Source organism: Chelonia mydas, chromosome 6 (assembly GCF_015237465.2).
Source record: "Chelonia mydas isolate rCheMyd1 chromosome 6, rCheMyd1.pri.v2, whole genome shotgun sequence".
Classification (NCBI taxonomy): Eukaryota; Metazoa; Chordata; order Testudines; family Cheloniidae; genus Chelonia; species Chelonia mydas.
The window spans coordinates 52,271,179-52,287,620 of NC_051246.2; the positions used below are offsets into that span (position 1 = coordinate 52,271,179).

Sequence of the window (16,442 nt, forward strand, 5' to 3'; positions counted from 1 at the left end):
TTAAATTGCCACCCAGATGGAAAAGTAGTGAGGAAGAACTAGACTTTGTACACTGTAATGAGCAGAAATTAAGTAATATCCCATTAAATAGTTTGGGTGCCCTCTTGTAGGCATCCCCACTGTCTATTGCTGAAACCAACAGAATCCTAGCTGAGTAGCTGTGCATACAGGCAGGTAGGACAGTCTGTATGATCGTATGAGGTAGTAAATGCCATCATTTGGTGCTCAGCTGTGTCCAGATGATTTCCTCATATTCCTAATGGTGTGTCAAGAGCAAAGATACTGTACGAGAAGGCAACAGCCAAAGTAAAGCAAAGTGTAACAAAAAACCCGATGTAGCCTGACTGGTTGAGTTGTGGAGCTTAACCACCACTTTTCTGCTTTGATAAATAATATCAATGGAATAATTTTCTTCACAAGGGTTTCAATGGAGTTATACCAAATAATGAAGTAATGAAATGTTAGTGTGAGAATGTGTGGGCTAGACACTTAGTTACAGGGACTCCTCACAGGAAAGGAATTTATGTCAGAACAATCTGACTAAGCAAAGGTTCCTATTACATGAGCTGTGATTTAGACCAGTGATACTCAGACTACAGCTCATGATCCACATGGGGCTCTTTAATGAGTCCTCTGGGCTCTTTGAAGCACATGATATTAAAACACTGTGTGATTTAATTATTAACCAATCTAAGTTATTAACCAATCAAGAAGCTTTTACTATGTTACTAACCAATTAAGTTATCAACTTGCACTAAGTTATTAACTTATTTCCTGTGAGAATTATATGTGTAATGCTGCAGAGGAAGGCGAACGCCACCCCCAGGGTCTCAGCCAATCTGACCTAGGGAGAAATTCCTTCCCAACCTCAGATATGGTGATTACTTAGACCCTGAACATGTGCGCATGACTCACCAGGGAGATACCTGGGAAATAATTCTCTGTAGTAACTCAGAGCCCGTCCCATCTTCAGTAGCTGGGGATTTTTGCTACTGGCGGTTACCGATGGGCTACATACCATTGTAGGCACTCCTGTCATACTATCTACTCCATAAACTTATCAATCTCAGTCTTGAAGCCAGTTACGTTTTTTGCCCCTACTGCTTCCTGTGGAAGGCTGTTCCAGAACTTCATTCCTGTGATGGCTAGAAACCTTTGCCTAATTTTGAACCTAAACTTGTTGATGGCCAGTTTATAGCCATTTTTTCTTGTGTCCGCATTGGCACTTAAATAACTCCTCTCCCTCCCTGGTATTTATCCCGCTGAAGTATTTATAGAGAGCAATCATATCTCTCCTCATCCTTCTTTTGGTTAGGCTAAACAAGCTAAAATCATTGAGTCTCCTCTCATAAGGTAAGTTTTCCATTCCTCGGATCATCCTAGTAGCTCTTCTCTGCACCTGTTCCAGTTTGAATTCATCTTTCTTAAACATAGGAGACCAGAATTGCACACAGTATTCCAGATGAGGTCTCATCAGTGCCTTGTATAATGGTACTAACACTTCCTTGTCTCTACTAGAAATACCTCACCTGATGCTGCCTAGGACTGCATTAGCCTTTTTCATGGCCGCATCACATTGATGGCTCATAGTCATCCTGTGATCAACCAATACACCCAGGTCTTTCTCCTCCTCTTGTCACTTCCAATTGGTAAGTCCCCAGCTGATAGCAAAAATTCCTATAGTTAGTGCCTAAATGCATGACCCTGCACTTTGCACTATTAAATTTCATCCCTTTCACCGTGCCTCCATGGGTCACAACTGAGAATACCAAATTCAGGGCAAACTGCTGAGAAATAGGGCAGAGAAATAGGACACACCCCAAAACTGGTTATTCTCCCATAAGATACACCAAACCAGCAACAAAAGTAAACTTCTCTTTCACCACACTGGCTAACAAGAAGTCAGAAAAGCAGTCTCCTTAGGCATTCCAGTCGTGGATTCAACACCCAGACACTAGACTTAAAGATAAGTGGTTATTTAAAACCAATTTCATCAAATAAAAGGGTTCTTCTGATCCTAAAGGACCAGCCACATACCCACATCAATATATAACTCAGATCTTACCCAATAATCATACTGTTGCCAATCCTTCAGTATCTAATATCTAAAGGTTTATTTATTAAAAGAAAAAGAAAAAGAAAGAAAGGTAGGTGAGGGTTAAAACTGGTTAAAGGAATCAAATACATAAAACAGTTGCAAAGTTCTTGGATTAGGCTTGTAGCAGTGATGGAATAAACTGCTGGCTTGTTAATTCTCTGGTTGCTTCCAAATCATTGGTAAGTCCCCAGTCCTTTGGTTAGAATGCTCCCATTATTATAAGTTCATAGTCCAGAGGATTGAGCAGGAAAGAGGCAAAATGGAGATGTTTCCAAGGTCTTTTTATAGCTTCTGCCAAGTGAAGGGAAACCCATTGTTCTCACTGTGGAAAATTACAAGTAACAAGATGGTGTTTGGAGTCACATGGGCAAGTCACATGTCCATGCATGCTTAGTTGTAGCAGAGGCCATATTCCATATTCACAGGAAAGACCATGAAGTGTAGATAGGTGCTCCATTGTGAGTTAAGTGTTCTTTGATGGACCATTCAACTTGAATAGTTCCTTCACAATGTCCTGGCTAAATACCTTGTGGGTGCTATCACAGGAGCAATCATTTGAAATACAGGTACAGAGTTAATATTCATAACTTCAGATACAAAAATTATGCATGCATTCAAATAGCATAATCATATTCAGCAAATTATAACTTTTCCATAGACACCTTACTTGACATACTTTGTACAAGATTTGTTGCAATTATATAACTGTGGGAACAACAATGATCTACATGGTAATATTTTAATCAGATAATGTCACAATCCCCTTTCTATTACTGCAGTTTACAAGGTCATCCAGATCTTCTTTTATGAGATTCCAGTCCTTGTCCATACTGGCTATACCTCCCAATGTTGTGTCATCCGCAAATTTTATTAGCACACTCTCACTTTTTGTGCCACGGTCAGTTAAATAAGATTGGTCCCAAGACCGATCCCTGAGGAACTCCACTAATAAGCTCCCTCCAGCCTGACAGTTCAGCTTTCAGTATGATCCATTGTAGTCAGTAACCAGTTCCTTATCCACCTTTCAATTCTTATATTAATCCCCATCTTCACCAATTTAATAATTTCCCATATGGAACTGTATTAAATGCCTTACTGAAATCCAGGTAGATTAGATCTATTGCATTTCCTTTGTCTAAAAAATCAGTTATCGTCTCAAAGGAGATCAGGTTGGTCTGGCACAATCTACCTTTTGTAAAATCTTGTATTTTATCCCAATTACCATTCACCTCTGTGTCCTTAACTACTTTCTCTTCAAAATTTGTTCCAAGACCTTGCATAGACTTGAGGTCAAACTAACAGGCCTGTAGTTTCCTAGATCACTTTTTGTTCCCTTTCTTAAAAATAAAAACTATATTAGCAATTCTCCAGTCATAGGGTATGACCTCCCAAGTTTACAGATTCATTAAAAATTCTTGCTATTTGTATTCTTGCTACTTGTATTCTTCCAGTACAATTTAAAACAAACAAAAAGGAAGTATTTCTTCACCCTATGCACAGTCAAGCTGTGGAACTCTTTGCCAGAGGATGTGAAGGCCAAGCCTAGTAGGGTTCAAAAAGGAACTAGATAAATTCATGGAGGATAGGTCCTTCAATGGCTGTTAGCCAGAATGGACAGGGATGGTGTCCCTAGCCTCTGTTTGTCAGAAGCTGGGAATGGGTGATAGATCACTTGATAATTACCTGTTTTGTTCAGTCCTTCTGGGGCACCTGGCAGCGGCCACTGTCAGAAGACAGGATATTGGGCTAGATGGACCTTTGGTCTGACCCAGTATGGCCATTCTTATGTTCTTGCAATTCCATGTGCCAGTTCCTTTAATATTCTTGGATGAGGATTATCCAGCCCCCCCCCTTCCCCCATTTAATCCCATTAAACTGTTTGAATTTGACTTCTACCTCAGATGTGGGAATTTCTACCTCCATATCCTTGCTACTATTAGCCACCCTGCCACTACCTATAAGCTCTTGATTAGCCTCATTAAAAACGGAGGCAAATTATTTGTTTAGGTGTTGGGCCATGCCTACATAATTTTTAATCTCCACCCCATCATCAGCGCTTAGTGGTCCCACTTATTTTCTTTCAGAGTAACAGCTGTGTTAGTCTGTATTCGCAAAAAGAAAAGGAGTACTTGTGGCACCTTAGAGACTAACCAATTTATCTGAGCATAAGCTTTGTGTGTATAAAAGATCTTCTACACTTTCCACAGTATGCATCCGATGAAGTGAGCTGTAGCTCACGAAAGCTTATGCTCAAATAAATTGGTTAGTCTCTAAGGTGCCACAAGTACTCCTTTTCTTTTTACTTATTTTCTTCTTATTTATACAGCTATAGAACCTTTACTATGGGTTTAATTCCCTTTGCAAGGTTCAACTCTGCTGGGCTTTTGGCAGTTCTCACTTTATCCCTACACTTTCTGACCTCCCTGCTGATCCCTTCCATCTCCCATTCCTTGTAGGGTTTCTGCTTTTGCTTAATCACCGGTTTGAGATGCTTTGCTCATCCAGCTTGGTCTGCTACCCTTCCCTATGAATTTTTTCCCCTTGCTTGGGATGAAGGCTTCAGATAGCTTCTGCACCTTTGACTAAGTAATTCCAAGCCTCCCCCACATTTAGATCTTGAGTTCTTTGGTCCAGTCCACTTCCCTAATTCCCTTCATTTATTAAAAAGTTAGCTCTTTTGAAATCAAGGACCCTTGTTGCAGATCTATTTTTGTTTATCCTTCCATTTAAACTGAATTAACTCATGATCACTCAAACCAAAGTTGTTCTCTACAGCCAGTTCTTCTCTGAGGTCCTCATTACTCACCAATACCAAATCTAAAATGGCCCTTTATGAGTAGCATTTGTCCACCAATCTATATCTGGGAAGTTAAAAGTCTCACAAAAATCACATAATTCCCAGTAGTATTTATTTCATTAAAAACATTAAAGAGCATTTGGTTTTTCTTCCCTCCATGTTGCAGTTTACATTTGTCTTCACTGAATTTCATTTGGTTGTCTATAGTCCAGTTCCCCAGTTTATCAAGATTCCTTTGAATTTGAGCTCTATCCTCCAAAGTGTTTGCAAACCTGTCCTCCCTCCCCACAGCTTTGTGTCATCTGCAAATTTGATCAGGATGCTCTCTATTCCTACATCCAGGTCATTAATAAAGATGTGAAAATAATACCAGACCCAGAACAGATCCCTGTGGAACCCCACTTGAGACCTCTGACCAATCTGACATCCTTCCATTCATAGTGACTCATTGTTTGTGGTTGTTTAACCAATTATGTATCCATTTAATAGTACCTCCACTGAGACCGTATTTCTCCAGCTTACTTATAGAATGTCACATAGGACTATGGCAAAAGCCTTGCTAAATTCAAGGTATATTATGTCTCTCATATTCCCCCTATCCACTAAACCAGTTACTATGTCAAAGAACGGTTTCAGAGTAGCAGCCGTGTTAGTCTGTATTCGCAAAAGGAAAAGGAGTACTTGTGGCACCTTAGAGACTAACAAATTTATTTGAGCATAAGCTTTCGTGAGCTACAGCTCACTTCATCGGAATGCATCCGATGAAGTGAATTTGTTAGTCTCCAAGGTGCCACAAGTATTCCTTTTCTTTTTATGTCAAAGAAGGAAATTAAACTGGTTTGGCTAGATTTGTTCTTAGTAAATGCATGCTGGCGCCTCGTGATCACCCCTTCATCCTCCACGGATCTGCCACACTGCTCCAGTAGCTTCCCAGGTATTGAGGGCAGGCTGAGGGAGCTGTCGTTCACCAACTCCTCCTTTTTCCTCTCTTTAAAGATAGGCACGTTAGCCCTTCCCCAGTCCTCCAGGACCTCTCCTGTCATCCATGAATTTGCAAATATTGCCCGTGGTGCCAATATTTCTTCAGCTAATTCCTCCAGCAGCCTGGGGTGAATACATGAAGCCCTGCTGGCTTGAACAGGAGAAGAGCAGTACTATCACCCTAGGCCTCTCTTAATGCAACTCAAAATTGGTTTCGGTTTTTTTTGCAACAGTATTACAAGATGATGCATTTCATTGTAGCAAGAGTTCTTATGAATGAAATGATGCAGGAGTCCTAGCACACAAGGAAAACACCCAGCTTCTGCTGGACAGCTACCCAGGCCAGTGGGCTAGGGAGGGGAAATGTAGTATAGCTGCAGTCATTAAGTCTATGAATCATCTTATCTACAGGCTAAAAACCTAGCATTGTGGACTGGTATGCAAGTTGTAACATGGACTGTGGTAGTGATAAGGAAACTTGTGCAGGTGGCCCATGTATTACCTTGGGTTGAGAAAGTTCCCTTCCTTTATATAAGCCCCCTGCACAAGTCTTGACATTTCTGTAGGGCACTACAATTCTCACATTTGGTAAATAAATCAGCCACAGCTCATATTTTATCACCACACATTACTGCTGAATCTGAATGATCACAGAAGTTACAGAATGGTTTAAGTGTAGAAATCACTTGGAAGGGAAAAAAAAACAAAACAACTTGTGATCAATAAGGAAAATCATGGTGCCTTTACAATCTGTTCAAAGACACAGTAGCCAAGATGAAGGGTAGTTGGCAGCATAGGAAACTCTAGATGGCACAGATTAAAGATCTCAAGGATCCAAAAAAAGGACATTGGTAGTTCACTTCACCCCTTCTCTAAGTGTATTTACAATACTTCTAAGAAAGGAGAAGAGTAGACACTACAGAAGTTCTGCAGGAATAAGAGAGGGACTGCAAATATCACCCCAGTCTGAGTCACTACGCTTTACAACAAAACAGACTGTCAAGAGTCATTTCATGTATAAGCATGCAGTGCATTAGCTACAAAACAGTACAAATACAATTTTGGCAGCTATAAGTGTTATACAAAAAAGCAACCATAACTTCTAATATGGTGAGTTAGGTCCATTTGTTAAACATATTTTCAAGCAGAAACAATTACATAAGAAAATAAAGGAAAAGCTGCTGATCAATACCAACAATAGTCTTACTGACTTAAAAAAGTGGCTTACACCTTTGAAGGGCTAGGTAACATTGCCACAACTGGAGTGTAAAGGACAAACTCAGATCAGAGATGTGAAACTCACTGTAAGCAAGAGAAAGAATTTACTCCAGATAACACAGAGAAGTATAACTTCTATCAAGAACCTGCAGTTATCTACCACTGTAGATGTACTTTCCCTACATTTTAACATATAGCTTTTCCAAAAAAACTGTTTTTTTTCTAAGTCTGCTTTCTCAAACAACACAACTGTGCTAGGCGCAAAAATTGTCTACAATAGACAGCATGTTTATATGAATGATTTCTAAATCAGTAGGTATTTAGGAAAACAAAATTATCCTTTTTCCCCTCCATCTTAAGCGCCGAGTATCCAGATCATGGTCATTATGGTAGCGATGCTGAAGACTGTTGTACTAATCATTGTGGTTGGACTCCTGTTACACAGGTCTTTTTGGCAACATCTGAAATTAAAGCTGTCAAACTTGTAATCCTCTTTAATTTGGTTGACGTTGCAGCTGGAATATGTATAGCAATCAGAGAGTGTCTTTTCACCTTTAAAAAAAAAAAATTAAAAAGTTATGCAAAATTACTAGCTTCCCTGTAGAGAAAACCGTTTCACAAGGGTATTCAAAGATACATTAGATATTCATAGGGATTTCCCCACCTTGGTTTGTGTTATAATAGAATGCTCTTGTGAGCTGTTTGGGACATAGCAGGTAGAGATGAATCCAAATCAGAACTTATATAAGAATCTGAATTTCACACCTGGACTCATTTCACTAGATGGAACGAACGAACGAACGAACTCACACACACACACCCACCCCTTCCCTGAGTTTTGTAGCTCTGGGTCATTTCTCATCCCAAGCACTGCAATCTGCAGGCAAACGGCTCTTATGTATTACAATATAAAACCAGCACCAGTGCCCAACCTGGCCAAATGGGATCAGCTATGAAATTTAGGTCCTAGTTCCTGGAATGCTGGTTTGTACTTATCTCTACCTGGAATGCAAAGCAGGGGACAATGCTGGCAGGCATAGAGTAGAAGCCTAAATTCAGTTTCCAAATTGGACTGTACTGAAAATGAAAGTGCTGCGTACTTCTCAGTCATGGCATAAAGAAGCAACGTATACCCCAACCCTAAGTCAGTGAACTGGAGACTGTTGGCCTCCCAGCTGGCAGTGCGATTTCCTCCTTTTACAAGTTTCCCCACACACCCACCAGTCAGGCAACAGAGCAGTTTGTTGGCTGCCTAACTGCACAATGGGATCTCTTTTTAAACTATAAAACTATGTCCCCACAGTTGTGTTGGAACATCCATAGTTGTAACAGTTCAAACTGTATTAATGCACACAATCCTACATAAAGCTGAAGGCGCCAACAAGGACTTCAGTAAGAGTACTTCAGATGGACATTCATACAGACTGTGGAAATAAAACCTATTTGATTACATTGGAATAATTAAAATTGAATGAATATAGATTCACTATATTTATTTTAAGTCTACAACATTTGGGATCCTAAACATACCAGTTTTAAGCCATAGGCAAGAATCTAAGCCACTTCCGCAGGTAATATTGGTCTTACATGGCACAGCAGTAAGTGGACATTTGTAACACTTCAGCATATATCCTGAGAGAGAGAGAGAGAGAGAGAGAGAGAGAGAGAAGCCAGTTACTAAGTAATAAACTTTCTTCTTGTACATCTGATGTTCTGAAATAAGTAATTTTTCAAGATTATTGTTAGGTCAAAACAGTTATAAATTCCTGAACCATAACCTCATGATAATCTGGTTTAAGTACTGCAACTTTTAGGTCAAACCACCTAATGCTTTAGTATTCTGAGTTTGACTTAGGGGAAGTCAAACTCAGCTCCTAATGCATCCACAAGAGTCCAGGGAGATAGATTTACATAACTGTACTGCTTCCTGCTCCAAACAGCCTGAGTTGCAGCAGTTGGCAGGGACTTCCCTCAGGACCATCTATACCTGCATATTTGCACAGCAGCAGCGTAGCTACTTGGGTCTGATGCTAGGCTCATAATTTTCCCTTTAACGTAGGCACTCCAGGATACCTACCGGAACTGCAAAACACAGCCATAATAATGAAGACAGTGAGCAGGACACGGTTTGTTTTGTTCCGATTCATGTTTCTTCCCATATCTGGAAGAAAGAGCACAATCATGAGTTAGGATTACACTCCTTAGCTCGAAATGATTTAATGTCAGGAAAAGATCTACAAAACCATCCATTATAACAGCAATAGGACTTGGAGATTCGAGATGGGGACCAAGGTGCCAAAGTGGAGATAGTGATGCTCCCATACCTCACTGAGATGTTGGGGGAATAAATTCAATAATGTGTGCGAGGCACTGGATATTACAGTGATGTGGGCTATACAAGATACCTATGATAGTATTGTCAAGGGTCCTGAATGTTTGTTCTAATTATGTGGCCCCCCATGAGAGGTACAGATTCTACAGAATCCCAGCTCTCATTAATAAAAAGTTAGTTTATCCCAGAATGACCAGATGTCCTGATTTTATAGGGACTGTCCTGATATTAGGGGTATCTTACATAGGACCCTATTCCTCCCCCCCTCCATTCCTGATTTTTTACACTTGCTATCAGGCTGTGAAGAAAACATTCAAAATGTGAACCACGCGCAAACCAAAGCAATTAAGTCTACCAAGGACTGCAGCCACCCTGTCATGGCAAGTTTTCCATCTCCATTCATTTCACTGAATTCTAAAGCTTAATGATGATAGTTAACATTGATACTTAAAGTATTTCACTCCTGATCATTTTAGCAGAAGTGCAAGTGGGTAGGCGCAAAGCTCATAGGGGGAGACTGGAAGTTGCAGAAGGGAAAGGAGGGTGAAGAAAGGAGAAGAGACACAGAAAGGAAGATGGAGAAGGAATAAAGATAATGAAAGGATAGAAACAGCAGTGGTCCTAAAGGGCAGCATGTTTGCCATCACTCAGTTGTGAGGCAGCAATAAGGCACCTAAACAGTAAAATATAGTAACTAGAAAGTTAGCTACTACACAAGAGCCATATCCTACTGTAGTAGGCCTGGCTGCTTCCCTGAGCACTCTCTGGTGGCCTTAGAGTCAGTCTGCGGTGCTCTGCTTTTGTTTTTCCTTTTCCCCTTAATATACTCAAACACACTTTATCCATTTCCATCCCTTCTTGGGTTCTGCTTTATTAACTTAACCTTCAACACTGATTCCCTTTACTTTTGTATTGGACATCACTTAACTACTCTGTATCTCAGCTTCCCCGACTGTAAAATGGGGACAATCTCTACCACTCAGGGGAGGGATGTTTTTGGGGTTAACAAACAGTTACTAAGGAGCTTTACTTCCTACATATTATTTTATTTGACAACTGGCATACAGCAGGTAACTAGGAAATGAACACAGATCATTCTGTTGCTATGGGACAGGCCACATTTTACTGACTTCTCTGTCCTTTGTGAGGCACCGAAATCAAAAATAAAAGACTTGCAGCACATTCCTGCCTGCCAGCAGACCTCCAACTTCTTATACACTAAGAACAGCAGCATTTATACAGCAGTAGCCTTTGGACTTCTATCACTTTAGCCTTCGTAATGTCACGTTAAAGTCTATGAAAAGATGACGGATCCTCTAAGGACAGAATGGGCCATTTTGATCATCTAGTGCATAACACAAGCTACAGAATTTTACCCAGTAATTAGTGTAGTGGAGATAATTATTCTTCCTCACCTGCCTCTCTCTACTGCTTGGAGGAAAGGGAGAGGGGGTGGAGGACTCAAAGCTGAAGCAGAACCATCTCCTCCCACACCAGCTAGCCATCAGCACTCCTTGTTCTGTGGTACACCTCCCCAGAATGTGGTGCAGCAAAAGGGGAAGTGCTGGCTCTGTTGTCAAGTCCAGTAACTTGTAGTTAAACTACAGCATCTGCATTTAAGGAATCCAAATGACCACTTCCCTTAGTAATTCATTCCAGCGGTTGATGACTTTCATTTAAGAAGTTGTGTCATTTTGAATTTTTTCCACTTCAGATTTCTTGTCACTGGATTTTGTTAGGCTTTTTGTCTGCTACATTAAGGAGCCCCTTCATATAGTCTCCTTGTGTAGAAACTTGCAGACTATGATAAAGTCAAAACTTAACCTTCTCTTTGATGAGATAAACAGACTGAATTTCTGAAGACTCTCATTGTAAGATGTGTTTTCCAGAACTCATTTTTTCTAGTTCTTCTCTGATCTAATTTTTCAATGCTCTTCTTGAAGTGTGGAGAGCAGAACTAGATGCAGTCACCCAGTAATGGTCTCACCATGTCCTATATAGAGATGCTATCTCCCTATTCTTGCTTGATAATCCTTGGATGTGTAAAGAGAGAACTTGGTTAACCCTTCCGCCCACTGCATCACATTGGGACCTCACAGTCACTTAGTCATCTACAATGATTCCTGAGTTCTTTTCACAGAATCACAGCTTTGTGGGATAGTCCCCCATCTTTTAAGTATGGCCTACATTCTTTATCCCTACACACATGACGTCTCACTTGGCAATACTTCAAACATGTTCGATTGTGCCCAGTTTACTGAGTGATCCAGACGGCAGGCTCTCCGAGACCAACTGTTGTTACTTTCCACCCACTAACATTGTGTGTCTGCTATCAGTTAGTTCAATTTAAATGGATTTTTTTTTTAAAAAAAAAGACTTAATTTTGTATAATATTATTTTTTAAAAATCGGTGTCACACAAGTCAAATGCCGTACAGAAATCCAAGTAAAAAACGTCAGTTACCTTTATCAACCACACTCAATCTTGTCAAAAAAATGTGATTCTTTCACAAGACATTTTCCATGAAACATGCTGATTGGCATTACTTATATTTTTGGCCTCTAATTCCTTATTGGCACAGTTCAATATAAGCCCTTCTATTATTTTACCTGGGCTCAATATAAGACTAACCAGCCTGTAATTAGCTTGAGTTATTTTTAAATGGAAAACAAAATATTGGCACCACACTGGCCTTCTTCCAGTCCTGTGAAATTTTACCAAGATCTATTAAAAATTAATACCTGTGGTCTGGAATCAACTCCATCAAAACTTTTGAATGCAAGTTGTTGGGAGCTGCTAATTTTAGCATCAACTAACTTTAGTTAAGATGCTGTTTAATATCCTTCTTTGTTGCAGCTAGATACATCATTCAGCATTAGCCCAAATACAAAACAGAAATATGAATTGAACAATTCTGCCAGTGTCATTTCATAAGTCTCTGAAGGGTTGGTTCAGTAAAAAAGAAACCAGCCGTCTAAATTCATCCCTGGTGAACTCCCCTGAATCAACAGTCACACAAGGACTCAATACATCTAGGCATATGCAATGGGAAAGTCAGACATATTTAAGCAATTGACAGTCAACAGCAAAAGATTCCTGGCTTTCAGAAGCCTCAGATTTGAATGGCATTCACAGCTGCCCTGGTTTAATGTTCTTTGGCCAATTCGACACAACTATCAGTATGAACTGGCTCTCTCTTCACACAACTCCCTCTTTTCAAGCACATATCTTCTGAAGTTTCCTGGACTTTATATTGGTTTAGGATAATGGCAAAATAAAAATAAGCCTAAGTCACTTGACATGCCCTACATGTCTTCAAACTCTATAAATAGTGGGCAGGATGAGCTGGTATACAGCTCTTGGGCTTGATTCCATAATTATCTGCTCAAGCGACTGTGATTAATTTTAATGGCACTATCCTGAGAGCAAGAAACTCCAGAGCATTCTAAGCGTGGAAGAATCCTGTACAAGTCTGACTGGCAAGTCCTACTTATCGTCGCTGCTCTTTGACCACCTGACATGCATTTAAGTGTTCTGCTAGCTTTCCGCTCTCAAGCCGCCTAGCACAGGCTTTTAAAGCTTGCTTAACATTTCTTGTTCTTCCTCTGTGCTGCAACACACTGGAGGGGAAAACAGAATAGTGTTTGCAGCCCTCCCTCCTTCAGCTGCTTTGTGCCCACTACTTATCTAGGAAGCCTAGGCACAATGCCTGAGGCTGCTAATACATCATTACTGCTGGGGCAGAACTGGGGGGGCAGTGTTATAAACCCTATAGCGGCCAAGTACAGCACATATATTATAAACAACAAGAGAGGCTACCGTCCTGGGTGCCAAGTCATGGCTCACCACAGAATTCCTATTTAAGAATCATCACAACCACGCCCTTCTCGCCATCCAGGGGGGTTGCATGTGATTGCCGGACACAAAGGAAGAGCTGGAAAGTTTGCCTGCCTAGGGCACTGCGTGAATCCTGCCGTTAAAGGAGCCAGCCCTTGAGGCAGCCTTTCGGGGGGGAAATAAGTTCTGCAGCCTAGGCCCCGCGGTTTCCTTTCTCGCCCGTCAGGCCCTAAAGGGTGACCCACGCCTGTTGCAGAGGCGCCCGGAGACCCCGCGAAGGCGCGTACCCTGCGGGCGGGAAAGAGGCGGCCGGGACCAGCGTACTGCACACTTTTCCCCCCTTCCCTCCCCTCCCCTACGTGTCTGCCACCGCAGTGCTTAGGCAGGCGGAGGGTCGCTGGGCACCGCGCGGCCCGGGAGGGAAACGCGGCCTCTGCCCCAAGCGGTTAAAATTCAAGAGCCCTCGCCTGACAGCAAGCCACGTCCTCTGTCCCCCGCAGCAGACACCCCGCGGGCAAGCGGCCCCCCGCCCTCCTTCTCCTGCTCACCGGCTGTCAGCACGGGCCCGCCGAGCGCTCTTCCAGGGGGTTACGCAGCAGCCCAATGGCCTCCGCTCCCGGCCGAGCTGAAGGGAAAGCAGGCAGGTCTGCTGCGCAGGGGCGGCTCCCGGCTTTTCTTGTCGCCTTCGTCTCCGCGGTGTGGAAGGGCGCCAGCCGGCTGCGGATGGGTGGGGCTTGTCTACACTGACAATTTATAGCGCTGCGAAGAAACACGCCGGGGAGCGCTGCAAGTTTCAACGCTGTAATGCGCCCGTGTAAACGGCGCCCCGGTGCTGGGAGCTAGGCCCTCCGCGGAGGTGGGTTTTTAGTTGCCAGTGTAGACTAGCTGCTCAATCCCCAGAGCTCAGCGGTGGCAATGATTAGCTGGGTGATAAGAGGGGGCCTGAGCATGAAATTCTGCAGGTGGGCAGCTGGAGGCTAAGCTAATGCCAGCTTCTTCGGGTGCTAATGTTATCTTGGTCCCTAAGGCATCTTGCACAGTCTTTTATGGGCCTGATTTGCTAGTAAGGCTATTTTTCCTCCCCTACAGAAAAGGAATTCATGCTCTTCCTTTCTGGAACCACATCCTGCCATGAGGAATAACAGTTACGTAATTCCTGCTGTGGCAGTTTCTAAAAAGCGTTCCTTTGCCATTTGGCAGGGATCACAAGATTTGGACTAGATTGCTTTGGATTTCGCTATACTAAGAATGGATGTTGAGGGTGGAGACAATTGTATATGCTCCAGGGACCCTGCTTGTAATGGAGAAGGAACATCATTTAAAATTTAAGCATTTATCAAACGGATTTGCATTCTCTCTGAAAGCAGCAAGAGAGATAATTCAAGTAGACCCACCCTTATTGTGGAAGTAGAAGCTAAGAAAGTAGAGGAAGCAATAATAAAACAAAACAAGGGTGAGGCTAGGCAAGGTTGTGAACCTTTCTACCAGACTACTGTGCCCCTTGCAGGAGTCATATTTGTCTTGTGTACCCCCAAGTTTCACCTCATTTAAAAACTACTTGCATACAAAATCAGACCTAAAAGTATAAAAGTGTCACAGCACACTATTACTGAAAAATTGCTTACTTTCTCCTTTTGTCTGTATGAAAATGAAAATGTACTGACTTCACTAGTGCTTTTTTTGTAGCCTGTTGTAAAACTAGGCAAATATCTAGCTGAGTTGTACCCCCTAGAGCAGTGCTTCTCAAGCTGTCTGATGTGGGGGACCAGCAATTTCTTTTTCCCATGTGCACGCAGACCGGCAGCCGAAGGCTTGCGGACTGGCACCGGTCCGCGGACCACCACTTTGAGTGGAACTGCCCAAAAAGACCTCTGTGTACCCCCAGGGGTACACATACTCCTGGTTGATACCCGCTGGGCTAGAGCTTTTGGAAATGGAGGTAGATGGAGTAAAGATTTTTGCAAAAAGAAATCTAGCCAAGTGTAAATAAAAGTGGGAGAACAAATATGCAGAACCAAAAGAGAGCTCTGAAATGAAGACAGGCAGGATTGTCGTAAGATAAATGTAACCCTTCTGCCCGTCAGAGTTGGCAGCAACAAGGGCTGGGTTCAGTATCTAGGGGTTCCATTCCAATACACAATGCAAAACCGGCTCGAGCCCCCACCCAGTGACCTAGGACAACTATATACCACCCCCACTGGCGCCTCCAAGAGGCAATACTTCCCCTCTCGCAAGCACAGAGTCTGAGTGTAGCAAAAGCCTTTTAATAACAGAGAGAAACAATGTGGCATTATGTTGGCTTTGGTCTAGCACTTCTGTTCTGCCTGGCTGCCCTCTCGTGGCCCATCTCATAAGGGGTGCCTACCAATTCCCCCACAGGGAGCAAAAGGTTTCTATGCATCATCTTTATTTGCCCTGGACCCTCTTCAGGTTTGATCTTGTAGACCGGCAGATCTCCCAGTTTTTCCATCACCAGGTAAGGTATTGCCTTCCATGTGTCAGCTATCTTGTGTTTGCCAGCAATACCCAAATTTCGCAGCAGGACTCTGTCTCCCGGCTGGAGCGCCTGCGAACGCACTCTAGCATCATATCGATGTTTGTTGCGGTCTGCGTCTTCCGAGCCGCAGAGGTAGCTAAGTGATAAGCATCCCGCAGCTTTTCTCTTAGTTGGGATACATATTGCTGATGAGTTTCATAGCTGTCTCCTTCCTCTGATACACCAAAGCACAAGTCTATGGGTAATCTTGGTTCTCGCCCAAACATCAAGAAATATGGGGTGACTCCCATAGCATCGTTCTTTGTGGCATTGTAGGCATGCACCAGAAATGCGACATGTTGGCTCCAGGTTGCCTTCTGCTCCGGTCGCAAAGTTCCCAACATAGCTAATAGGGTTTGGTTGAACCTCTCTGGTTGAGGATCACCTTGAGGGTGATAAGGCGTTGTCCTAGACTTTTTAATTCCTGCTATCTTCAGCACCTCCTTCGGAAGGTGACTCTCAAAATCCTGCCCCTGATCAGAGTGTATCCGAGCTGGGAATCCATAGACTGAGAAATATTTGTCCCACAATACTCAAGCACGGTGGTGGCCCTCTGATCACGTGTGGGATATGCCTGCGCATACCGTGTAAAATGGTCAGTCACTACTAGAATGTTCCCAACATTCCTCTTGTCTGCCTCTAA

General features: G+C 42.5%; 1 protein-coding gene across 3 annotated transcripts; it reads right to left on the reverse strand.

Annotated features, from left to right (window-relative positions):
• Positions 1 to 6,595: 6,595 nt before the first annotated feature.
• Positions 6,596 to 14,391, reverse strand: CD59 (CD59 molecule (CD59 blood group)). Of its 3 annotated transcripts, none has more exons than XM_037900002.2 (4): positions 13,812 to 14,391; positions 9,172 to 9,255; positions 8,625 to 8,726; positions 6,596 to 7,646 (listed from the first exon to the last, which is right to left on the reverse strand). In XM_037900002.2, the coding sequence occupies exons 2-4, from the start codon at positions 9,251 to 9,253 to the stop codon at positions 7,450 to 7,452; spliced, it is 381 nt and encodes a 126-aa protein (XP_037755930.1). In that variant the 5' UTR covers positions 9,254 to 9,255; positions 13,812 to 14,391; the 3' UTR covers positions 6,596 to 7,449. The 3 variants fall into 3 exon arrangements, with proteins under 3 accessions (XP_037755930.1, XP_043404902.1, XP_043404901.1); XM_043548967.1 differs by having other exon boundaries at positions 13,731 to 14,112; XM_043548966.1 differs by having other exon boundaries at positions 13,856 to 14,111.
• Between the last annotated feature and the right edge of the window lie 2,051 nt (positions 14,392 to 16,442).

Excerpts from the sequence above, each read along its gene's own strand:
- CD59 (XM_037900002.2), bottom strand. The coding sequence starts at position 9,253 with ATGGGAAGAAACATGAATCGGAACAAAACAAACCGTGTCCTGCTCACT. Across the intron at positions 8,727-9,171 it reads GGCTGTGTTTTGCAGTTCCG|GATATATGCTGAAGTGTTAC; the intron begins GTAGGTATCCTG and ends TCTCTCTCTCAG. Across the intron at positions 7,647-8,624 it reads TTGCCTATGGCTTAAAACTG|GTGAAAAGACACTCTCTGAT; the intron begins GTATGTTTAGGA and ends TTTTTTTTAAAG.